A 25,137-nucleotide genomic window follows, 5' to 3' on the forward strand; every position below is an offset into this window, starting at 1 on the left:
GCACAGAGGCAGAGGGGCAGGAGGGAACGCCCAAAGGCCTCAACTGCTGAGTCCCTGTGGGTTATGGGGCAGGACAGGCCTCTCACTGCACCTCAAATCCCAGCCTCTTGGACACGAGGGGGCAACCTAGCTGTTTCCCAGAATGCCCAGCTGTGCCTGGGCTCCAGGTGCCGTCCCAGGTGGAAATCTGTGCCTCTGGAGAGTTTGGCTGATTCACCTCACGGCTCTGCCGTTTACATTTTAAACACCGTTCACGCTCGCGTCCCAGATGCCAGCTTGGGGGGTGGGGGGGGGGCCCATGAGCCTGGACTGACCCAGACAGGGCCCCAGACCACCGCAGCCTGCTTTCTGCTGGTCTGGACAGCTCCTCTTAAAGGGCCAGGCGCTCCCTTCCACCCGAGAGGAGTGCAGCAGGAGATGCGGGGCTGGGAGGCTGGAGGCGTGGCAGTGGCCTTGGCTGGTGCCCAGGCTGCCCTGGCTCACCACTGTCCTCCGCGCCCGCCCGGCTCCCACCTCCATCACCCACGTGCAGGCCAAAGGCACACGGGGCTGATTTCGGCTCACGGCAGGGGGCAGGGGTAGGGGATGTGGGCAGAGAGGCAGGGCGATGCCTAGTGGTGATGCTGGGACCGGAACCAGGACTAGGGCAATCCCCGGCTTGGGTCTGGGACTCAGGTTCCCGGTGTGTGTGTGTGTGGGGGGGAGCCCTGGCCTGTCCAGATGTGGTGTGAGGTACAGGTGCCAGTGGGGGGAGTACGCAGTGGGCGGGAGCTGCCCTTCGGAGGATGGGTGCTGCCTGGGCTGCCAGGGTGACATGGCGAGGAGCATCGCTGACCAGCTGGGCTATAGCTTCCCAGAGCCCAGTCCCCCCTCGCCCTGGAGGGGGGGGGGGCGCTGAGGGCTTCCATTGCCCTCAATACAAGACGCCCATGGGTGCCACTCCTCCAGCGCCCCCCCCCCCTCCCGGCCAAGGCCTGGATCTGGGCTCTTAGCTCCTGGCCTGGAGCACCCTCAACACACAACTGACCTCTAACCTCAGAGGCATGGGCACCCCTGCCCTCTCCACCATCAGTTCTCCTGGCCTGGGCGGCCCTCACCCTAGCCTGCTGCCCGCCTCCCGCCTTCCCTGTCGCCCAGACTAGACTCCCACCCGTGCAGCCAGCGGTACCCTCCCCTCGGAACCCGCTGGGGCAGCCTCGGGGCCCCTCCCAGGCCCGCTGCCCGCTGTCCCGGCCCCTCCCTGGACTCCAGCTCGGGCGGCCGCTCCCGGTCTCGCCTGGCGCAGGAGGCGCAGCAGCTGCCGGGCGCGCTCGGGCCGCCGCTCGTGGAGCGTGGAAGGGATCTCGGGAGCCAGCGCACCCGGCGCTGCGCTCAGAGGGCGCGGGCCCGCACCCCGCCGCCCTGGCCTCCGCACCGCCGGCCCGGCCGCGCCCCCACCGGTGCAGGGCGGCGGGCATGGGACAGGCAGGAGGCCGGGCCGTCGGAGCCCCGCCCCGGTCTCCAGGCCCCGCCCCTACGGCTCAGGCCCCGCCCCGGTCCCCAGGCCCCGCCCCCATCCCGAGACGCGCCTGGTGGGGAGCGCGAGGCCGAGGCTGCGCATCGCTGCGGGGCCAGAGCCGGGGCGCGGGCAGGGGCAGGGGTAGGGGCGAGGGGCGGGGGGCGGCCCTGCGCGCGGGTCTCGCTGGGGGAGAGCCCCCCGTCCGCGCAGGCCCGCCCTGGAGCTCTGTTCTCGCGGCCGGGGGGTCGCCGAGCCCGGCCAGGACGCGGTGGCGCTTGGCGCCTCTGAGCCCTGCTGGCCACGGGCTGCCTGTGAGCGGGGCCCCGCGGAGCTGTCTGCCAGCCTCGGGCGGTGCCAGTCCCGCTTCCAGGAGTCAGCCCGGCCCCGAGCAATTGTAGTATCTGCCCCGAACGCCCTGCGTGGACACTCCCGCAGGACAAATATTTACCGCCCTCCCTGCTTGGCTGCGCACAGGCCTGGGCAGAGGGTGCAGCAGGTCCCCTCCGACCCAGGTCCCTGATCTCCAGCTGGGAGGGACACGGGGTGAGGCATGCTGGTTAACGGTTAAGCCAGGCTCGGGGCAGGCTGGCACGGGCTCTGGGCACCTGGCCCTGCCCCTGGCTTTGCGTTTCCTCACTCAAGCAGGGAAGTGTGAGGAGGGGGAGCCTTGGTTCCTCCGGGCACCAGGTTTGAGCGAGGGTGCTGCCCGGCTCCTGGTGTGTCCCCGCCCTGGAGGGCTCCCTCAGCAGGAGTCTGGCCTCATCACATGCTTGGGTAGCAAGCAGGGCCTGTCCCACCTGCAAGGTCGGTGTGCCCAGGCGTAGGTGCTGACAGGCTCAGGGGAGGTGGGGGGACCCCAAAAGCACCTGGCGAGATGCAGGCAGAGCGAGGCTCCTTCCCTGGGGTTTAGGCACCAGCTGCCCGGGGTGTGTCTGGGCACAGGGCGGTGGGCTGTGTGTCTTCCCAGGCCGAGCCCCGGACACAACTCAGTGCCCTCATGCCCTGACACCCACTGGACCCGACCCCTCTCGCTGCCCGACCTGTTCCGGGGCCTTCCTACCCTTGGTTCTCCTCTCTCCTGGCAGTGGCCGGTTGGACCCGGAGGCCTCCCCTCCCACTACTTGTGCCAACATTTCCCTGGGGCCACCTTGGCACCACAGGTTTCCTCTCGGGCAGACCTGCCCGTCCTGCCTTCCCTCCGGGCCCGCACTGCCTCTGCCCTGAGGTGGTGGTGACAGGGGCCAGAGCTCCAGGGACCTGTCAGACCCCGTCCAGAGCTGGCAGCCTGGTAAGATGCCGCTCCCTCCCCCACCCAGTCGGGGCTGGAGCCAGAGCCGGGATGGCTCCCAGCGCCTGACTGTATCCTTCCAGAGGCTGAGCCAGGCCTGGACATGGTCACCTCGAAAATGAGAAGACCGCAGTGGGTAGGGTGGGGGGGGAGGGGGGCGTCTGGGCGCAGATCCTAGCTGGGTTTCCCTCAGCCTCCCGTGGGGGCGGTTACGTGGGGCTGGCTCTGGGGCACTCTTTCTGGCCCAACCTGATGTGGCAGGAGCCTCCAGGGCCAGAGCGGTAACCTGGGGAGGAGCCATTCCCCCTCCCTGGTCCCCGTGTGTGTGTGTGTGTGTGTGTGTGTGTGTGTGTGTGTGTGTGTAACCGAAGGGCTGCCGCCCCATTTCCCGAAAGGGGACCTGGCCCCGAGTCCATCTGCCCAGGCGACCGGCATGTGGGGATCCTGACTCCGTGTGGGGAAGATTTTACAACGCGGGCCCAGGGGATCTAGAGAGGACGGTGAGTGAGCCGGCACCAGGAACAGGAAGGCCAAGGACAGAGAGGAGCAAAGGGAGCTGGGGCGGGCGGCCTGGCTCACTGGGGAGTCGGAGACGGGCAACGCAGGGACGTGCTTCTGGGAGGGGGAGCAGGTGCACTGGGACCTTGGGTTTGGGGTTTTTTTTTGTTTGTTGTTTTTTAAAATATATTTTTATTGATTTCAGAGAAGGAGGGAGAGGGAGAGAAACATCGATGATGAGGGAGAATCATGGATCGGCTACCTTCTGCACGCCCCCCACTGGGGATTGAGCCCACTACCCGGGCATGTGCCCTTGACCAGAATCGAACCCGAGACCCTTCAGTCCTCAGGCCGAAGCTCCACCCACTGAGCAACACCGGCCAGGGCAGGTTTGAGGGGTTTTAGAGGTGGGCGTGTGGGCGAGGTCTTAGGGGAGGGTCTCCATAGAACAGCCCTGGGTTTCATGCTGATGTGTGGAGATAAGATTTATTCCCGTAACTGCCTGCGTCCTGGGGTGTGGGTTTCTGCTATCTCGAGAGTCGGGGATTTACAGCTATTGATCCCCTGCTGGGAGGAGCAGGGCAGCGCTGAGTCCCGTGGCCTTGGGGAGGGAAGGCAGGGCTTACTAGGGGGCTGTAAACTCCAGGCCTTTCCCAGCTGCCTGTTTCCCTCTTCCGCTCCTCCTGGCGGACTAGCCTGGGTTTTCCCGGGCAGCAGAGCGGTGTTTGAGGAGATCCCATGGGGTGGGGGCTGTGAATGTGCCCTCAGCCCCAGGGCCAATGTGGAGGTTCGGGGGCTTGCAACAGGTCTCTCTCGGGGCAGCCCCACGCATTGGACAACCGGCGAGGCAGAGGTTGGGGAGCCAGAGAGTCCGGGGGAGAAGGGGGGACAGCCGGACCCCAGGCCCCTCTGGAGGCAGCCAGGAGTGAAGGAACAGCGACAGCCACGCCTCTGGCTTCCCAAGCCCCTGGCCACCCATGGGGTGGCCCAGCTGGAGTGACAGGGAGCCAAGGTCCAGGTGACTCAGCAGGTGGGGGCAGGGCTGTGGCTGGAACGAGTAAGACCTGTCCTGCCTTTGGGCTTCTTCTCTGCCCACTGGGGGGTGGCCCCAGCCCAGAGGACCCTGAGTCTCCTGGCAGCCACTGCGAGGAAGCAGGCCCGAGCGCCCTGCCTGGTCTGGCTCAGTGGCGAGAACGTCGGCCTGCAGACTGAAGGGTCCCGGGTTCAATTCCCGGTCAGGGCACAGGCCCGGGGTGCGGGCTCGATCCCCCTCGATCCCCAGTGAGGGGCGTGCAGGAGGCAGCCGATCCATGATTCTCTTTCACCATTGCTGTTTCTCTTTCCTTCTCCCTTCCTCTCTGAAATTTAAAAAAAAAAAAGAAAAGAAAAACGAATAGACATGTTTCTTTTTAAAAATATATTTCTTTTTTTTTTTAAATATATATTTTATTGATTTTTTACAGAGAGGAAGGGAGAGGGATAGAAAGCCAGAAACATCGATGAGAGAGAAACATCGATCAGCCGCCTCCTGCACGCCCCCCACTGGGGATGTGCCCGCAACCAAGGTACATGCCCCTGACCGGAACCGAACCCGGGACCCTTGAGTCCGCAGGCCGATGCTCTATCCACTGAGCCAAACCAGTTCTGGCAAAAATATATTTCTTTATGGGTTTTTGAGAGAGAGGATGGAAGGGAGAGAGAACAAAGCCACCGATCTGTTCCGCTTGTTTGTGATTCATTGGCTGGTTCTTGTGTGTGCCCACCGGGATCGCGCCACAACCTGGCCGTGTCACTGCGATGCTCTAGCCAGCCAAGCTCACCGGCCAGGGGTGGGTCTAGGAAGGTCAACAGCGAGCAGTGAACCTGATAACAAGAACAATGAGGGGCTCTGTGGTCTCCTGAGCAGGGGTGAGGTCTGGGGCGGGACGAGACCCAGCCTTCGGCCCCCTATTCCCACCCGCGGCAGATAATTACATGGTGAGGCGGTAACTGCTACCTGTGCCGGTGCGGGGGCAGGGAGGACCAGGCTGCACTGATGCCTTCCAGGCTCCGAGCTGCTCACCGGGAAGGGACAGAGGTAGCTGCAGGCCTGGCCTTCGGAGCCATAAGGTAGCGGGACTCACTGGGCAGGTGTGAGCCGGGGGAGTCAGACAAGACGTTGACTTAGCAACCTCGGGGCTGGAGTTCTGGCTCAGGAAGGATTCAGCCCGGCCCGCGGGGCTCAGTGCTGAGCATCGGCCCATGACCAAGAGGTCCCAGGTTCAATTCCTGGTCAGGGTACATGCTCGAGTTGCAGGCTCGATCCCCAGGGGGGCCGTGCAGGAGGCAGCCGATCGATGTCTCTCTCTCTCATCGAAGTTTCTATCTCTCTGTCTCTCTCTCTCTAAAAAATCAATAAAAACACTTTTTAAAAAAGAAAAAGAATTCAGAGACAAGATTCAAACTATAAGGTGACTAGCCCTGGCCAATGTTGCTCAGTGGATAGAGCGCCCTCCTGCCGACTGAAGGGTCCCAGGTTCGATTCTGGTCAAGGGCATGTACCTGGGTTGCAGGCCTCCCAGCCCTGGTCAGGGGCTGGCAGGAGGCAACCAATCGATGTCTCTCTCTCACGTCGGTGTTTCTCTCGGTCTCTCCCTCTCCCTTCTACTCTCTCTCTAAAAAATCAATGGAAAAAATACCCTCGGGTGAGGATTTTTAAAAAACGATAAAGTTTGTTTGGAAAGTCGCAGAGGTAGAAGCGGGTCGCAGGAGAAATGGGCTCAGGACACATTACAGGGACGAAGGAAGGGCCCCTGGAGCTCAGGAGAGAGAGGCAAGGAAAACAGGCCCAGGGGAGGGGGGAGGCCTGGGGGAGGGGGAAGGGGGAGGCAGAGGGGAAGGGGGGAGGCTGGGAGAGGGGGAGGGGGAGGGGGCAGAGGGGAAGGGGGACCCTTAGTCAATGCAGGTGGTCGGGTGTCCCCGGTGGCATCGCCCGTCTAGTCTTGCTGCTCTTCTGGGCCCGGAGCTGAGACATAGCTGGGGCCTAGACGTCATCACCAGGGTTAATGCTTAAGGGAGCAGTCGTGCAAGGACCTGCATGGGGGTCACAGGCGGCCCCTCTTCGGCCCCTGGTTCCTCCTCCATGGGGGTCTGATGCCCAGGGAGGAAAGGTCAGGGGGTCTGAGCTGCGTGACCTGCCAGGTGCTGGGGGAGGAGAGGCGACCCTGGGGGCAAGGTTCTCGCTTTCCCAATGCTGCCTGTTGCTAGGCACCTGGGCTTTCCACACTGACCTTCTGTACCTGACTCAGTGTCCGTGTTCTGCTCATGTCCGTCTGACTGGCTACCACGGATCCACCCCACACCTGTGGTCATGAGCCCGGCTCTTCAGATTGAACACTGAGGCAGGCCCTGGCTGGTGTGGCTCAGTGGATAGAGCGCCGGCCTGCGGACTGATGAGTTCCAGGTTTGATTCTGGTCAAGAGCGCATGCCCGGGTTGTGGGCTCGATCTCCAGTGGGGGGGCTGTGGGGGGGGGCATGCAGGAGGCAGCCGATCCACGATTCTCTCTCACCATCGATGTCTCTCTCTCCCTCTCCCTTCCTCTCTGAAATCAATCAAAATACATATATTTTTTTAAAAGGCAAAGAAAACTGAGGCAGGAAGAGGAGACCAGGCCGTCAGTGGCTGGGGTCCAGTCTGGGCCTCGGCCCCTTAGAAGCCATGCCCGGCCCTCGGTCACGCTGCCATCCGCCTCTGAGCTTGGGAGGTGGACTCGGTCCGTCGGGTGCCAGACCGGCCCTGCGGCTGGACGTTCCCAGGTGTTAACAGGCTGACATCTCAGAGCCCACGCACTTGGCCGCGCTCCAGCCTCCAGCCGCACATCAAAGGCGGTGCTGAAAGGATGAAGCCGGGAGTGGCGCCAGGGGTGTTGGCCAGGCGCTGGGGGCACGGGGACCTGCCCGTACCTGCCGTTGGCCAGAGCTTGTCTCCCCACCACCACTGGCCACTGCAGCCCCCCACCCCCAGGCTGTGTCTCCCTCCCATCCTTTTGCGTGTGGTCTGCGTGGCTCTGTTCTGTGGCCTCGGACAGTGGCGGGCGGGCCCACCTGGACCGGGCGGACTCACAGTCGCTGCAGAGAGCTTTCTAGGAAGGCAAACTGAGGCATGACCCGGGAAGATCTTTTTTTCTTTCTTTGTAATATGTTTTTATTGATTTCAGAGAGGAAGGGAGAGGAAGAGGGAGATAAAAACATCAATGATGTGAGAATCATGGATCGGCTGCCTCCTGCACACCCCCTACTGGGGATTGAGCTGCAACCTGGGCACGTGCCCTGACCGGGAACCGAACCGTGACCTCCTGGTTGATAGGTCAACGCTCAGCCACTGAGCCACCAGCCAACCAGCCAGTCTCATTGTCTTTAGAGGCAACGAGTCCCCCACTGGGCAGCTGTGGGAGATGGGGGACTGGAGATGGGAGGTCAGAGACGAAACGTGGGAGATTCTGGGATCCTAGGGTTGAGATGCCGTGATGTTGGGATTTACGGTCACTTGTTCCGTCCGTTTCCCAGATGTGTCCTTGGGGCAGACACCAGGAGACACAGAGCGTCCTGGACAAGGCCCGGGTTCCCGGCCCGGCAGGCTCTGGAGGCTGGAGCAGGCACTCTGCATCCTGACCAGCCCTGCGGCCTGGCTCACTCCCCGTGAGGCTGTTGACTGCACCCGGGCTGTTGTGGCTCGACCAGCTGGGGTCCACCCGGGGCGCGAGGCTCACCTGGCACATCCTGGAGCTCGGCCACGGCTGCTCCTGGGATCTGGGAGCAGGGCGGGCGGGACAGGCTGCAAGGAGAGGTCACTGGGGGGGAGCGGGTTTCAGGGCCCTGCTCCGGTCACGGGCCACTGCCCGCTGGTGGCTTGGGGCAGATCCCTTGCCCTCACGGGGTGCCGCTTCCCTGTGCGGGGAGCACCTGGGCAGAGAGGTGAGGCAGGTCCCAGCCTGTCAGGACAGGACGGGCCAGGAGGCCACGGGGGGCCCACTTCTCGGAGGGAGACGGGCGGTGCCCGGCCAGCCTTGCCCACTGGAGCAGAGCCGGAGCCGCCTCCCTGGCCACGGCTCCTGGGGCTCTCTGAGTCGCTGGTGCCAGGACAGGAGGGCGATTAGGAGATTAAAGGGCCCGGCGGGCTCAGGGGCTGAGTATCAGCCTGCCAACCAGGAGTCACCGTGTGATTCCCGGTCAGGGCACAGGCCCGGGGTGCGGGCTTGATCCCCAGTGGGGGGCACACACAAGGCAGCTGACCCATGACTCTCTCTCATTATTGATGTTTCTCTCTCTCTCCCCCTTCCTCTCTGAAATCAATAAAAGTATATATTTTTTTAAAAAAATTTGAAAGGCACCAGGATGGTGGGGTGCCTACCCTGTACTGAGCTGGCACAGCCATGGGTGAACCTGGGGGGGGGGGGGCGGGCAGTGAAGGATGGAGAAAAGACAGACAAGAGAATGAAGCTGGGGCCGGGTGGGACGCTGCTCTCGGATGGAGAGACAGCGCCACCGCCTGCAAACCGAGTCTTTATTTCATAGCCGATCCCACGAGGCGGAGGAAGGGCAGGTCAAGGTGTTTACAACGTTCTTGGGGGTTCGAATCTACTCAATCACATGCACCTGGTCAAGCTTTGTTTACTTTTGTTTACTTGCTGCACCTTCCGCAGCCCACATCCCTCAGCCTCCTGGGAGCCGCTCTCCACAGTACCCCCCCCCCCTTCCCGCCTTCCCGCCGCCCTGACAGCTGCCCCTGGCTGGAGGCAGCTGGCCCAGGAAAGCTCTTCCAGGAACAAGACTGCGGAGAGCCCAGCTCGGCCAGCTGCCAGCCAGCACCCCTGTCCCACAGCCCTGCCCCCTGCACGGCTGGCTGAGGAGCTAATGGGCACCCACCGGGGTCGTAAGGCTGCGCGGGGTTAATGGGTTACCCGGCCCCGTGACACCTCCACCGCCTCCCGGGCTCTCAAAGTCCAGCGCCTGTCCTTCAAGGCCTGCGCTCGGCCCGTCCCTGCCAGCTTTGACGCCTGGGGAGGGCGCGGCTCCCGTCACCCTCTCTGCTCCCGGAGATGCCTCCAGCGCCAGGCCCCCAGGTCCAAGGGGTTCTCTCCCCCAGGCCTGGCCTCCCCAGTGCCATCCCAGCTCTGCCTGGATGCCCCCCTGACCCCCAGGATGTCTGCCCCTCCCTCGGGGCCTGGGGTCTTCCTCCTTCGTGGCTAACCATACCATTCCACCCACAGACTGACTGGGGCTCCTGGAGAGAGGAATCTAGATGGGCCAGGATCCAATGGGCGAATGAATGAATGAATGAATGAATTTAAGCCAGGGCTGTGCTCGTGGGGGCAGTTCTGGCAGACAGCAGTCCAGGTGTGGCCCTCAGAGGCACAGGAAGGCTTGGGCCGGCCAGCCCTGGGGGGCACCGCCCCATGGCATTCGATGGGGGGGCACCACCCCATGGCATGGATGGGCAGGAGCAGGGGCGGGGGTGGGTGATGGCCCATCTCTCACCTCCACTGCCTGTGTCCTCCATTGGTCTGTCTGCTCACGACTCCAGAAAGATGGGGGATGAGGAAAGGGTCCCCTGGGTCATGTGACTCCCTTCAGGTCAAGTGACCTGGGTCCTTGGAGGGACCGCCTCCAGGGTCAGGGGGGTCAGGGAGAGGGCCTGCGTAGAGGTGCGGCCCGACCCTCACCCCGGGGTTGTAGAGAGAACCTGAGGCCCCTCAGACCTGGTGGGGTCGAAGCTGCTTATACCCCCCCCCCTCGTGCAGGCGTCTGGCTCCACCCCGTGCTGTGTGACCCCCTCTCTGGATATCGTAAGTTGGGGGGAAGCTCACCTCCTTTCCGGGGACCCTGGGTCTGACCTGCCTCTGCGGGACACGCAAGCCCACGCAGCCCTCCTGAGGCCCAGGAGCCTGGGGTCTGGGTCAGGGCGTGGAACCCCACTGCGTCCGCGAGGCCACAGCCCTCCTCCCACCTGGGGCGGCTCCTGTGCCTTTAAAGCCTTCCCCCACCGGCCTGCACGGGAGGGAGGGTGGAGCTGCCCAGCTGGGCTCCGGGACTCAGTCCTGTGCTGGGCAGCAGGAGGCCCTGCCCTGGCGCCAGGTGAGCTGGGATGGAGGGGGCTCTGGCATCCCGACCCCGGGGCTGTCACCCCAAAGCACACCTTCTCCGGGGAGCTGCTGGACGTCACGGTGGGGGAGACTCTCGGGCTTGGGGCCTCCCGGAACGTCTCGGGGGCCCGGGGTCCAGCCCCAGCTCTGCCCGGCGTCATGCTCCCGGGGGAAGGGAGTGAGCTGCCCGTCGGGTGACAGGGCAGGGCTCCTGCGGACGGGCCAGCAGGGGGTCCGCAGGTGGGCAGAGCCCTGGCTCCCGCAGGGTTGGCTGCGCTCCCTCTGCCACAGGTGTGGGCGGAGGAGGGCGGGTGCGGCCGCCTGGCTTCTCTGAAAAGGCTTTGGAGGAAGCGGGCTTCTCGGAATTGAGGGGGAGGGTGCCCCGTGGAGAAACTGAGCCTGGGAGGGTCTGGCGGGCAGAGGGGAATGGGGTCACAGCGGAGGGTGGGGTCAGGTCTGGAGCGAGCTGGGGCCGTGCTCTCGGGGCGCGCTCGCCCCGTTGCGGCTCTGGCTGGGCTGTGGGGGGCGTGGGGCAGGGTCGGTTGTGCAAGGGTCATTGCACAACTCTAGGGGTGCCCCTCGCTTTTGGGGTGTCTCTGGCAGATTTCAACAGGTTTCCGGCAGATAGTGGTTAGAGGACGGGTCTGATTCTCAGCCTCGGGCTGCCGGGGTGGGCATCGGGGAAGGCCAGCTTCCCAGGCGGCCGTGCGGCCAGGGCGGAGGAGGCTGCGAGGTGGGTGACTTCTCGCTGTGGGCACAGTGGTTTCGGGGGGCCGCCTGGTTGCCAAGCTGCTTCTCCCTAAGCCTGGGTTTCCTGCCTGAGAATGGGTTTGGGGCTGGGCCCTGTTTTCAACCTGTGGCTCTGGGGTTGCGATGACACAGCCCTGGGCTGAGTTGGAGGATTAACAGAAGAGCTCGGAGCTGGCTGCTCTGCCCTCTTCCTTACCCTCCTCTCCGCCGCGCCCCGAACTCGCTTGGCTCAGACTCAGTTCCGCTCGCTCGGGGGTGAGTAGAGGTGTTGGGAGGTGGTGGTGCTAATGGCAGAGTCAGAATCCTTGGGTGGCCCGGCCGACGTGGCTCAGTGGTTGAGCATCGACCCATGAACCAGGAGGTCACGGTTCCATTCCTGGTCAGGGCACAGGCCCAGGTGGCAGGGTCCATTCCCACCCAGCAGGGGGCATGCAGGGGGCAGCTGATGGATGATTCTTTCTCATCATTGATGCTTCTACCCCTCCCTCCCTCCCTCTCCCTTCCTCTCTCTGAAATCAATTTAAAAACAAAAACAAAAAAACACCCACCTTGGCCAGTTGGGCTCAATGGATAGAGCGGCAGCCTGTGGATCGAAGGGTCCTGGGTTTGATTCCCAGTCAAGGGCACAGGCCCGGGTAGCAGGCTCCATCCCCAGTGGGGGGCGTGCAGGAGGCAGGCGGTCAATGATTCTCTCTCATCATTGATGTTTCTCTCTCTCTCCCTTCCTCTCTGAAATCAATAAAAAGTTATATAAAAAACAAAACAGAAAACACCCCACCACCTAAGAAAAAGAGCATTTGTGTGGGTGAGGCTTGTACGTTTTTGGAGATGGGGAGCTCCCCCCTTTCTGTGCCTAGGCCGGGGGGCGTGGAGCCTGGAGGAGACCCCCAGCTCAGCCCCTGCAGCCTGGCCTGGGAAGCCAGGGTCCCCCAGACCCCCAGCTTGTGTGCAGGGGGAGGGAGGCCGAGCCGGACAGAACGAGACAGACTCCTCCTGCGTGTCACGCCTCTGTTAACATGGCCTTTGCTGAGCCACCTGCTCTCGGGTCCTGCTCCCGGGACCTGACCGCTCGCTGTGCCCGGGGTTTCCCGTGGGGGCTGGGTTCCCTCTGCCCACTCAGACATCCTCTTTTATGGGGCTCGTCTCCTGCTCCCCGGGCAGGGGGAGAACTGAGCAGGCTCAGGTAGGGGCGGAGCCTGCCTCTCCCCTGCCGACCCCTCCCCTCCGGCCCACAGCTCTGCAAGGCAGCCCCTCAGGCAGGGCCGGGTCCCCGATGTTCCTTCCCTGTCCGTCTCCCCAGTCACTCTGGTCCGCAGTTGGGGTGATGCCCAGGCCGATCGGCCGTTGTAGCGTCTCTGGGCCACTCCAGGGCCGCGGGTACCAGGACAAGGATCGCTTTGGCTGCGTGTCCCGGGGCGGGCGGCCCTGTCTGCTCGGCCTCTGTCTCCTGTCTGTCGGGTGGCAGAGCCCTGCAGGGCGGGTGTGGATTCGCTTTAGAGACTTGGAAGGCGGGGCGGCTGGCAGCTCTCAGGCGGTCTAGACACCTGGCCAGGGAGCAGGTGGGAGCCACGACCTAGGAAGTGGCTGAACCTTATCCTCGTCTTTATCAGATAAGGGCCTGGGGGGAGGGGGAGTCCTGTCCAAGGTCCCCAGGGCCCGGCGGAGCGGCTCCTGCCTCAGCTCCTCCTGGGAGGTGCCGCCCGGATCTCAGGCCCAGTTCCGAGGCCCCCTGAGCAGCGCTGCAGGGGGGCAGGCGTGGCCGTGGCCGTGGCCCCTCAGACCTCCCCGCACAGCTGCCTCCCCGGGAGCCGGAAGGCGGCTCCGCCACAGCCTAGACTTTCCCAGGCAGACCGCCTGCCTCCTCCCGCCCAGCCACCCCAGCCCAGGGCTGTCCCCGGAGGAACCCGGGCTTTCCTGGTCTCCGGGTGCCCCCGGGCCTCAGGTAAGCCCCCCAGGGTCCTTAGGAGCTGGACTGGGTTCTTTTATCTTATTTTGTAGACTTTATTGATGTCAGAGAGGAAGGGAGAGGGACAGAGAGGTAGAAACATCCATGATGATGAGAGTCATGGACTGGCGGCCTCCTGCACGCCCCCCACTGGGGAGGGAGCCCACAGCCCGGGCCAGGGCCCTGACCGGGAATCGAACCGTGACCTCCTGGTTCACAGGTCGACACTCAGCCACTGAGCCACGCTGGCCGGGCAGGCGGGGGTTTGAGGCCAGGCGCTGGGCCCAGCCCCTCTCCAGCCTTGGTTTCCCCTCCTGATGCCGGTTTGAGTGGGAGCCTGGCCTCTGGGCTTGGATGTTTTTAGTGAATCTTTGAGAAAAACGTGGGAAGCGGAAGCCAGGCCCCCAGCAGGGTGCCCTTGGGAAGCTGGATGTGTCCGCCTGCCTGGAGGGGGCGGGGGGGGGGAGCCAGACCTCCCGCTGCCCTGGGGGGGAGGGAGGGGGGATGCGTCCGAACCGCCCACCCTCCCGCACTCCCTGCAGTCTGAGCCTCCCTGCGTGCCCCTGCCCCTCAGGGAGCCCACCTGGGCCCTGGGATGGGGGATGGACAGATGGATGATGGACAGGGGAGGCTGGCGTGCGGGCCTTAGGAACTCATGGCGCGCTCTCCCCGGAGAGAGAGGAGGGCCCTGAGGGGAGTCTGAGCTGAGAGCCCCACGCCCAGGAGACAGGAGGCCATGTCCCCAAGGTGCCCAGCACGGCCCACCCCAGTGGATGGGCCCCCGCCCTGCCCAGGCCTGCCCATCCCTGCCGCGTGGGATGGGAAAGTTCTGTGTCCTGAACCAGCCCTGGTGCTGCCAGCCCAGCCCCTGGGGCTGGCAGACCTCCCGGCACAGCCCCTCCCCTGCCGTCAGGAGCCCTAACCCGGCCCAGCCTCCCTGCCAGGGCACAGGGCGTGCCCGGAGGCTGTCAGGCCTGGTGGAGGAGAGGGCAGAAGGCAGGCTGTCCCTGAGGGCATCGGCAGGGGCAGGGCTGGTTGGCACGTGGGAGAGAGCCCGCTGACAGCTTCTGGAGGACGGGGCAGGAGGTGCTGGTGGGAGGGGCTGCGTTGAATTCAGCCAGAAGCCCTGGTGCCTGATTCTTTTTATTTATTTATTTATTTTTTATTGATTTCAGAGAGGAAGGGAGAGGGAGAGGGAGAGACAGAAACACAATGATGAGAGAGAGTCATGGATTGGCTGCCTCCTGCACACCCCCCACCAGGGAACGAGCCCGCAACCCGGGCAGGTGCCCTTGCCAGGAATGGAACCCGGGACCCTTAGGTCTGCAGGCCGACGCTCTATCCACTGAACCACACCAGCGAGGGCTGGGTCAGGTCATTCTTTCTGCCAGAAGCTCCTCCCATCTCCAACCCCCCAAATCCTCCCCGCTAAGCCACAGGGCCCCATCCCAGTAAGAACCCCATCTCTATCAAGCAGGGACCCCTCCTGGGAGCCCCCAGACTCCCCTTGCTGGGTTCAGTGGTGAGCATGTCATGTGACCAGCCGCTAAAGCCGAGCTGAGCGGGAGGGGGTGGGCCCTGGAGCGTGCCTGCTCCACCTGAGCCTGGACGTGCCCCGCCCGCTCTGGGGCCTTGGGCAGGTCACTGCCAGTCAGCCCCGTGGGGCGGACAGGCACCCGCTTGGGGTGTGGTAGAGATTAAGTGGGTTCACCCGGCCGGCGGGGCTCAGTGGTTGAGCGTCGACCTATGAACCGGGAGGTCATGGGTCGATTCCCGGTCAGGGCACGTGGTTGCGGGCACATGTTCTGGGCGGCAGGCAGGCGGGAGACGCAGGGCTATGTCTCAGGCTTCACACTGGGCTGTGCCGCGGGGGGAGGAGAGGATCGGGCTGGCGCGGCCCCCGGCCCCGCCCCCTGACCCCTCCACGTGCCCACAGGTCCATGAAGAAGCGCTATGTGGTGCTGGCCCTGGTGGCCATCGCGCTGGTCATTGGCCTCAGCCTCTGGCTGTCCTCCGCCCCCAAGCCGCCCAGCCACGTGTACCCCAGGGCCGCCGTGGCCACGGACGCCAAGCAGTGCTCGGAGATCGGGAGGTGAGTGGGCAGGCGTGGGGCCGCCGGAAGGGGACCTGGGCAAGGGGCACCCTTCTTTGGACCTGCCCCGCGGCCGCTGGGCGGGGACGGAGGGGCCGCGGAGCCCAGGAGCGGGACGCGGGTCCCCGGTGCTGCGGGGCCTCCTCTCCGTGCTCGGGGCGCCTGTGTCTTCGGATAAACTCTGCTGTTTGATACTATTTTCTACTCCCATCGCACGTTTTATCCAAAGGTCAGTTCCCACTTAAAGACGTAAACAGAAAAAACTACTGCTAATGAAAAGGAACAATTTTTTTTTCATTATAAAAGTTACGTGGCCCGGCCGGTGTGGCTCAGCGAGTTGAACTTCATCCCACGCACCAGGCGGTGGCTGATTTGATGCCGGGACAGGGCACACGCTGGGGCTGCAGGCCGGGTCCCCAGCAGGGGGCGTGCAGGAGGCCGCCGGTCCACGTTTCTCTCTCCTACATGCTTCTCTCTCTTCCTCTCTCTGAAATCAATAAAAACATACTTTTTAAAAAGTTATGTACATTGCCAGGCCGGCGGGGCTCAGGGGCTGAGCGCCGATCTAGGAACCAGGAGGTCAGGGTTCGATCCCCGGTCAGGGCACAGGCCCGGGTTGGGGCTCCATCCCCAGTGGGGGTGTGCAGGAGGCAGCCGGTCCAGGATTCTCTCTCATCATTGATGTTTTCTCTATCTATCTATCTATCTATCTATCTATCTATCTATATCTCCCTTCCTCTCTGAAATCAATAAAAATATATATTTTTTAAAAGTTATGTACATTTGTTTGAAAAAGAGGAACTATAAACCCATTGGTTTTAGAGTTACATTGAAAAAACCCCAAAAAAGTCCCGTGCACTGACTCCGCGGGGTGGAGGGGCGGCGGGCGCGTGGGGTCGGGCCGCCGTTCTGACGCCTCCCGCGCCCGGGCAGGGACGCGCTGCGGGACGGCGGCTCAGCGGTGGACGCCGCCATCGCGGCCCTGCTGTGCGTGGGACTCATGAACGCCCACAGCATGGGCATCGGCGGCGGCCTGTTCCTCACCATCTACGACGGCACCACCCGTGAGTGCCCGCGGCGGGCGGGCGGGGGGCTCCGGGCTCCCGCGGGGGGGGGGGCGGGGGGGAAGGGCTGGCGTCCCGTCTGCCCACTGACGTCTCCTTGCAGGGAAGGCCGAGGTCATCAACGCCCGCGAGGTGGCCCCCGCGCTGGCCTCGGCCGGCATGTTCAACAGCTCGGAGCAGGCGCAGGAAGGTGAGGGCGGGCGCAGGCGCGGGCCGGGCAGGCGTGCCACCCCCTGCAGTGGCTGTGATGCCGCCCATGCCCACCCCTCCCCCCTTCCCAGCCCCTCCCACCCTCCGTCAGGGATGCGCGAGACCCTCATCAGAGGCCTGGCCGGGTAGCGCAGTGGTTGGAGCGCCGCCCCCGTGCGCCGAGGTTGTGCGTGTGATCCCCGGCCGGGGCACATACGAGATGAACCGATGAGCCACAAACCTCTCTCTCTCTCCTTCCTCTCCCACCCGTCCTCTCGCTCTAAAATCAGTTTGAAAACCGTCATCACCGAGAGCTATGGGCCAGAGTCGCTGTGATTTCTGCTCGGGCCTCGCGGCCGCCTGCCCAGCATACAGTGACGGTCACCACGGCCGCCACAGGGCCCTGCCGGCTCTGCTCAGCCTTCCCCCGCTGGGGCCCGGGACCGCCCCGAGCACTGGCTCAGGGGCGCTGAGTCCCAGAAAGGCCACACGGTTCCGTGGTGACGAAGAGGCTGCCTAAACCCTCTATTCTCTTTTTTTATTAAAAAAATATTTTTATTGATTTCCGAGAGGAAGGGAGAGGGAGAGAGAGAGAGAGAAACATCCATGATGAGAGAGAATCATGGCTCAGCTGCCTCCTGCACGCCCCCTACTGGGGATCGAGCCCCCAACCTGGGCCTGTGCCCTGACCGGGAATCAAACCGTGACCTCCTGGTTCATAGGTCGAGGCTCAACCACTGAGCCACACCGGCCGGGCTTGAGGTGCCTTTTTCTAGTGGGCGGGTCCATCCTCAGATCGGGCCTGGGGGACTCAGGGCCCAGGGGTCGGCTTCCAGTAGAATCATGGGCTCCTCTCAGGTCAGAGCTGGGAGACAGCTCTTCGTGGTCAGATGGAGAGGGACCAGGGCAGGGGTTTGGGCTCAGGTCCCGTGGGGACCAGAGGAGAGAGGCCCCGGCTTTGGGAGGGGCCCAGGTGTGGGGGTGGCCTGGGTCGGCATTGGGGGGCTTGGCAGGTGCGGGTGACAGCTTGGGTCTCCTGGGACGAGAGGCGTGTGTCCTTGGAGGTGCAGACAGAGAGACGGCGTGTGTCCGGTTCCCCACAGTCTCACGGCGCCTCCGTGGGCCTGGCAAGCGTGGTGGCACCCGCAGGAGAGGCCTCCAGGCCTGGGAGAGCCCAGCCCCGCACGCACGCTCCCACCGCCCCCCTGTGCCCCGTGGGACGTCCCCGGGTGACCTGCACCCTTGCCTGCCGCGCCAGCTCTGACCCCACACGCCCAGCTCTGACCCCACACCCCATTCCCCTCTAAGCCTCACCGTCCCACCTGGGCCTGTGCCCGGACGAGGCCCCCACGTCCCTTGTCTGGAGCCGACGCTGTCCTCCCTCTCGCCCGGCAGGGGGGCTGTCGGTGGCCGTTCCGGGCGAGATCCGTGGCTACGAGCTGGCGCACCAGCGGCACGGGCGGCTGCCCTGGGCCCGCCTCTTCGAGCCCAGCATCCGGCTGGCGCGGCAGGGCTTCCCCGTGGGGAAGGGCTTGGCGAACGCCCTGAATAGCAGCCGGGCTGCCATTGAGCGGCAGCCAGCCCTGTGGTACGTCTGCGGGCGCCGCCTGCCCGGGGCGCGGTGGGGCCGCCGATCCGCCCGGGGAGCCGGTGCTAACGGGGGGCGGGCCCGGGAGATGCCCCCCTCCCATCATGCGTGGGGACTCACTCTGAGCCCGGCGCCCGGGGCTCTGGCCTGTGCTCCCTGAGCAGCAGGGGACGCGAGGAGGCCTGGGCTGGCCGCGGGCGGAGGAGCCTGAGCGTGGACCGGAGCCGCTGTCCCGGGCTCTCGTCCCCCGTGCTGGGGGGCTGTGGGGTGGTCCGGCCACCACTCCCACCCCCGGCCTCACGGAGCCCGCTCTGCCCAGCGAGGTGTTCTGCCGGGACGGCAAGGTGCTGCGGGAGGGGGACAGAGTGACCATGCCACGGCTGGCCGACACCTACGAGACGCTGGCCTCCGAGGGCGCCCAGGCTTTCTACAACGGGAGCCTCACGGCCCAGATCGTCCGCGACATCCAGGCGGCTGGTGAGTGCGAGGGACTTCGCGGAGGGAGCCCTGAGCTGGGGCCCAGGGGCCTGGTGTCCTCGGGGCCGGCCTGGGCTGGGCACTGGGCTCTCAGGGACCATCTGGCCAGGGAGGGTGACAGACCATGGAGCCACAGCTCCCGGTGAGGTCAGAGCTGAGAGAGATGGTACAGTTCAGGAGAGAAAGCTCCCCCACCCATGGCTCCCTGAGTGTGGGGGTGGGAAGCAGGTGTAGGCGTGAGCCAGGGCCCAGGAGGCACTGAAGTGCAGACCCCGGAGGCCTTCCTGGAGGAGGTGGTGCCTGAGCTCCAGGTGAGATTGCACGTTATAGGCAGAGAGGGGAAGGATATTCCTGGCGGAGGGAACTGGCTAAGGCCTGGAGAGGCGATTTTCTCCAAGAGGGCCACAGGGACATGGGGATGCGTGCAGGGCCCTGGGGTTGGGACCTTGTGGGGCAAGTTCTGCTGGAGCCCCAAGTGACCTCTCCCGCCCTGAGCTGTGGCCTTCTTCCTAGGTGAGTTTTTTAAAAAATATTTTTATTGATTTCAGAGAGGAAGGATGAAGGAGAGGGAGAGAGAGAGAGAAACATCCGTGATGAGAGAGAATCACTGATTGGCTGCCTCCTGCATGCCCCCCCACTGGGGATCGAGCCCACAACCCAGGCCTGTGCCCTTGACCGGACTTGAACCTGGGACCCTTCAGTCCACAGGCCGATGCTGTATCCACTGAGCCAGCCCGGCCGGGGCCCCATGTGAATTCTGTCTGTCTGTCTGTCTGTCTGTCTGTCAGGAGGGGGTGACTGGCACGTTGACCTTTCCCACTGACACTGAAATTCGCTGTAAATGCCGAGCTTCCCCTGGAGAATGAAGCGCCTTCCTCCCCCCGCCCCCCCCCCCAATTAGTCATGGGAAGAGGGGCTGAGCAAGGGGGAGACGGACAGACAGGCTGCCCAGAGGACAGACAGCCAACCTAGAGGCCAGGGCGAGGAGAGGACGGCTGGCCTGGGCCTGGCCATGGGGAGACGGCACCATAGGGCAAAAAGGGCTACGGAGGGGAGGGGGCCCTGCAGGTGGGCGGGACCCCTCCAAGAGTGAGGCCCCAGCCTCCTCCGAGGGCAGCCCGCTCTGTGCCCCTCCCCGCCTGGAGCTGCCGACTCGCCACAGGGGGCATCGTCACCGCCAAGGACCTGAACGACTACCGCGCGGAGCTGATCGAGCACCCGCTGAGCATCAGCCTGGGGGACGCCCGGCTCTACGTGCCCAGCGCCCCCCTCAGCGGGCCCGTGCTGGCCCTCATCCTCAACATCCTCAAGGGTGAGCCCCGGCAGGGCCCGGGCGGGGAGGAGCCCGCAACCAAGGCATGTGCCCAAGACCAGAATCGAACCCGGGACCCTTCAGTCTACAGGCCAGCGCTCTATCCATTGAACCAAACCAGCCAGGGCCTGGTAATTTTAAAAAATATATTTTTTTATTGATTTCAGAGAGGGAAAGAGAGAGAGAAAAACATCCATGATGAGAGAGAATCATGGATCGGCTGCCTCCTGCACGCCCCCTTCCCTACTGGGGATGGAGCCTGCAACCCGGGCCTGTGCCCTTGACCGGGAATCGAACCGTGACCTCCTGGTTCATAGGTCGACGCTCAACCCCTGAGCCGCGCTGGCCGGGCGGCTGCTGGCCACTCAGTGCCCCCCTGCATAAGGTGGGCCAGGCGGCTCGGGGGGGTGAGAGCACCTCGGCTGGGTGATGTCCCGAGGGCCCCTGAGGCCACCAACGCTGCCCGGCTCTGCCCTCCAGGGTACAACTTCTCGCGGGCGAGCGTGGAGACGCCGGAGCAGAAGGGCCTGACCTACCACCGCATTGTGGAGGCCTTCCGGTTCGCCTACGCCAAGAGGACCCTGCTCGGGGACCCCAAGTTTGTCAGTGTGACTGAGGTGAGGGCAGGGGCTGGCCCTCGACGGCGGGCAGGGTCTGCCTGGAGGCGGCAGGGGGGTCCCCGGCCTCCTCTGTGGACTCGTCAGGCCTCCCGCCTGCTGTGCGAATCCGCTCTCACCAACTTGGGGGGGCGGGGGCGGGCCTGCCGCCTGGCAGGATGGACTAGAGCAGTGATGGCGAACCTGTGACACGCGTGTCAGAGGAGACACGCAAACTCATTTTGTTGGCCGATTTTTCTTTGTTAAATGGCATTTAAATATATAAAACAAATATCAAAAATATAAATCTTTGTTTTACTAAGGTTGCAAAGATCAAAAAATTTCTATAGATGACACGGCACCAGAGTTAAGTTAGGGTTTTTCAAAACGCTGACACGCCGAGCTCAAAAGGTTCGCCGTCACTGGACTAGTGACCCGCGTCTGGGCCAGGGCCCTGGGAGCTCAGAGTGTAACAGACAAGGAGGAATGAGTGCCCCCCGGGCCCCCCCTCCCCCCATACCCCTCCAGGCTTTGCACGTGCTGTGCCCCCTGCTGGGAGGGTCTGGTCTAGTCGGTGTGAGGTAGGGGTGCAGGGGCGTCGTAGCCCTCGGGGGATGGGGAGGATGGGGGTCGAGCCCGCGACCCGGGCACGTGCCCTGACCGGATGGAACCGTGACCTCCTGGTTGCCAGGTGGACGCTCGGCCCCTGAGCCCCACGGCCGGGCCTCGCTGATTTCGAAAGCCCAGGGCAGCCTCTGGCGGAAGGTCCCCCGTCCGGGATGGGCCTGTCTCCCTGGGAGGAGATTCAGGCCGTAGGTTCTCCCTTCGGACTCGTCAGTTACCCTGCGGGGTGTGGTTGGAACCTTCTGGAGACGTGTTTTCTGCGAGGCCTCCTCCCCCTCTCCGTGTCTGTCCTTCCTCTCTGTCTGCCCGGCCAGCCTCGCGCCTGCAGCAGCTGTCTCCACTGTACCCTTTAGCCCGATCTTGCCCGTGAACTTGAGGCTCACCGCTGCTCGGTGTCGAGCGGGCACCTTTCCAAAATCAAGCTCCCTGCGGCCCCAGCCTGCCCCTTCCGCAGCGGCCACCCTCCCCGGGTAAGGGTCACTCTGGGATGAAGACTTGATGGCCGTTTCCAATTCCTCCTCCTCGGCCACCTGGGTGAGCCAGCCACCTCCTCCCTCCCGGCTGGTGTCCCCGCCTCCGGCCCCCGGAGACCCTGGGGAAACAGCCAGGGCTCACTGCTTTGTCCCAGTCCCAGGTGGCTGAGCCTTAACGCCAAAGTCTTTCTGAGGCCTACGGGGAGCCCGGGACTGGACCTCGCCGGCCTCTTCCACCTCCTGTCTTTCTAACACAACTCACCGTCTGCCCGTCACTCACAGGCCTGCCCGGGGGCCTTTGCATTGGCTATCCAGGCCTCATTCGGGGTTCTTTTCAGATGTCACCTCCTCCGAGAAGCCCTCCCTGACCACTCCACCCCCCTCCCCATCGTTCTCCACCACCTCTACCTGGCTCGTTCTTCCCAGCACTGCCTTCGTCTTCCTTGCCATGTGGGTGGGGAGCCGCTTGGCTGTTTCCTGCTGACCCCCCAGTGCCAGGCTTGCAGTACAAGCTCCATGACTGAATGAATATGGCTGGAGTGGGGCTTGGGGGACAGACAGACAGACATGCAGAGTTGCCGGCCTGCCACAGAGACAAAGGCTGGAGAGAGGGGTCGGCCGGGCCGTGTGAGCGTTAGGGTGCTGGAGGCTTGTGGTCACAGCCTCGGCCGGGGATCCCCGAGAGCTGCCCGCACCAGCCTGTGCCCGCGCCCACCCCCGTTCCTCAGGCCGGCTCTGGGGTCTCGGCAGGTGGTCCGGAACATGAGCTCCGAGTTCTTTGCCACCCAATTGCGCAGCCGCATCTCCGACAACACCACGCACCCCGCCTCCTACTACGAGCCCGAGTTCTACACCCCAGACGACGGGGGCACCGCCCACCTGTCCGTGGTCGCCGAGGATGGCAGCGCCGTGGCGGCCACCAGCACCATCAACCTCTAGTAGGGGCTGCCGGGCGGCCTGGGGCCGGGGCGGGCGGCGGGCAGGGGCTGCCCTCGCGTCCCAGGAGCGGGGCTCCATGAACCCCTTTTGTGCTGGGAAACGGAGGCCCCACCTTGGTAGAGCACTCGCCCCGGACCTCACGGGGTGCATGGGGTACATGTTGGAGCTTTGGGGGTGGGGGGCCGGGAGGGCGGGGCGGTGCCCAGCCGTCTGATGCGGCCCGTCTGCAGCTTCGGGTCCAAGGTGCTGTCCCCGGTCAGTGGGATCCTGTACAATGATGAGATGGACGACTTCAGTTCCCCCAACATCATTAACCAGTTCGGGGTGCCCCCCTCACCGGCCAACTTCATCAGGCCAGGTGCGTGGTGCGGGGCTCGGGAGGGCTGGGGCTAGCGTCCCGCCGGGCAGGCAGCTGACCTGCATCTCTGTCCCCCCCCTGCTCCCCCCCTCCCACCTCAGGGAAGCAGCCGCTCTCCTCCATGTGCCCAACCATCATCGTGGACCGGGACGGCCGGGTCAGCCTGGTGGTGGGTGCCTCTGGGGGCACCCAGATCACCACAGCCACCGCGTTGGTATGTGCCTGCCACCTGTCCCCTCGGCCCCCGCCCCCGGGGCCGTGCTGTGCTGACCCCTGTGTCCCCGCCCCCCAGGCCATTATTAACAACCTCTGGTTCGGCTACGACGTGAAGAAGGCGGTAGAAGAGCCCCGGCTGCACAACCAGCTCCTGCCCAACACCACCTCCCTGGAGCGGGGCATGGACCAGGTGGGCGGCACGGCCGGGGCCGGGGGCGGGGCATGGGGACCAGGTGGGCGGGCACAGCGGGGGGGGGGTGCAGAGGCGGGGCATGGGCCAGGTGGGCGGGCACAGCGGGGGGGGGGTGCAGAGGCGGGGCATGGGCCAGGTGGGCGGGCACAGCGGGGGGGGGGTGCAGAGGCGGGGCATGGGCCAGGTGGGCGGGCACAGCGGGGGGGGGGTGCAGAGGCGGGGCATGGGCCAGGTGGGCGGGCACAGCGGGGGGGGGTGCAGAGGCGGGGCATGGGCCAGGTGGGCGGGCACAGCGGGGGGGGGCGTGCAGAGGCGGGGCAGGGCGGGGCATGGGGACCAGGTGGGCGGGCACAGCGGGGGGCGGGGCATGGGGACCAGGTGGGCGGGCACAGCGGGGGGCGGGGCATGGGGACCAGGTGGGCGGGCACAGCCGGGGGGGGGGGGCAGGGCGGGGGGGGCGGGGCATGGGGACCCCGGGAGGAAGTCTGGCTCTCCTGGGTCACCGGGGAGGGACCGTGGCTGGTGTCCTCTGCTGGGGGCAGGGGCCTTCACACCCACCACCTGGGCCATCTTTTTAAAATAAGTTTTATATTTTACACTGCTTTTTTCTTTTATTGATTTCAGAGAGGAAGGGAGAGGGAGAGAGAGAGAAACATCCATGATGAGAGAGAATCATGGATCAGCTGCCTCGTGCGTGCCCCCGACTGGGGATCGAGCCAGCAACCCGGGCGTGTGTCCTTGACTGGAATCAAACCCAGGACCCTTCAGTCCGCAGGCCGACGCTCTATCCACTGAGCAAAAGCAGCTAGGGCCACCTTTTTTGTTTAAGATGCCTTCATTTTATTTTTATTATTTTTTTAAATGTTCACCAGAGGATATTTTTCCATCGATTTTTAGAGAGAGTAGAAGAGAGAGGGAAAGACAGAGAGAAACACATCGATTGGTTGCCTCCCACACGCGTCCCAAGGAGGGCCCAGGCTGGGGAGGAGCCTGCAACCAAGGTACGTGCCCTTGACTAGAATCGAACCCGGGACCCTTGGGTCCACAGACCAATGCTCTAGCCACTGAGCCAGTCTGCCCAGGGCTGCCTGAGCCACGGTGAGCCCCGGTGCAATGGGGGCCAGGCCACGTGCTCCATGGTGACCCAGGAGGCCCCAAGGCCCCCAGCTTGCTCCTCCTGGCCACGTGGCCAGAAACGCCAGCACCCAGGTCTGTGAGGCCCGTGACCCCACAGGGGTGGGCCCGGAGGGCGTCCTGGGCCCCGCTGAGGCCTCCCTCTCCCCCCCCCCCCCCCCCCCCCCCGTCCCAGGCGGTGACCACAGGCCTGAAGAGCCGGCACCACCACACCAAGGAGGTGTCCACCTACATCGCTGTGGTGCAGGCCATCGCCCGCACGGAGGGCGGCTGGGCGGCCGCCTCGGACTCCAGGAAAGGCGGGGAGCCAGCTGGTTACTGAGGGTGCGGGGCGGGCCAGGCTGGGACTTGGGGGACGGGCTTCTCCCACGAGGGGCAAAGCAGTGCAATAAACGGGGCCTCGGTGCCAGGTGCTGCTGGGCTCCCGACTCCCTGGGCCGCAGCATCCTGTGTGACATGGGGCGTCTGGGGGGGGTGGAGAGCCCCGCGGGTGGGAGGGGGCGCAGGACCGGCCCCTGCCCAGCACCCTGAGCCCCAGCACCAGGGGCCAGGCCCTCCCTTCCCTGGATTGGGCACCGGCACTTCCACGGTTGGCCACCAGGGGGAGCCATAGCCCTGGCTTTCACTGGGGCAGGAGCAACCCAGGGATGCTGGCCACCTGGGTACCTCCCGGCCTGGCGGGTGTCGGACCCGCCCCGCTGACCTCACCCAGAGGCGAAGCTGAGGCCCCAGGGGTGGGATTGGGCAAGAGGCTGGAGCAAAACATGCTGTTCCGAGCGGG

General features: G+C 64.7%; 1 protein-coding gene across 6 annotated transcripts; it reads left to right on the plus strand.

The window, feature by feature from the left end:
- Nucleotides 1-2,631: 2,631 nt before the first annotated feature.
- On the plus strand, nucleotides 2,632-24,792 carry LOC132221888 (glutathione hydrolase 1 proenzyme-like). 6 transcript variants are annotated; one of them, XM_059676490.1, is made up of 13 exons: nucleotides 2,632-2,786; nucleotides 10,065-10,109; nucleotides 15,038-15,193; nucleotides 16,127-16,257; nucleotides 16,361-16,447; nucleotides 17,842-18,034; nucleotides 18,354-18,511; nucleotides 19,674-19,823; nucleotides 20,304-20,440; nucleotides 22,267-22,454; nucleotides 22,686-22,813; nucleotides 22,915-23,219; nucleotides 24,532-24,792. In XM_059676490.1, exons 3-13 carry the CDS (start codon nucleotides 15,042-15,044, stop codon nucleotides 24,676-24,678), a joined length of 1,776 nt encoding a protein of 591 aa, XP_059532473.1. In that variant the 5' UTR covers nucleotides 2,632-2,786; nucleotides 10,065-10,109; nucleotides 15,038-15,041; the 3' UTR covers nucleotides 24,679-24,792. The 6 variants fall into 6 exon arrangements, with proteins under 6 accessions (XP_059532473.1, XP_059532475.1, XP_059532476.1 ...); XM_059676494.1 differs by lacking the exons at nucleotides 2,632-2,786; nucleotides 10,065-10,109 and adding an exon at nucleotides 12,810-13,098 and having other exon boundaries at nucleotides 22,915-23,027; nucleotides 23,106-23,219; XM_059676492.1 differs by lacking the exon at nucleotides 10,065-10,109 and having other exon boundaries at nucleotides 2,633-2,786.
- Nucleotides 24,793-25,137: the final 345 nt, after the last annotated feature.

Source organism: Myotis daubentonii, chromosome 19, assembly GCF_963259705.1.
Source record: "Myotis daubentonii chromosome 19, mMyoDau2.1, whole genome shotgun sequence".
Lineage (NCBI taxonomy): Eukaryota > Metazoa > Chordata > Mammalia > Chiroptera > Vespertilionidae > Myotis > Myotis daubentonii.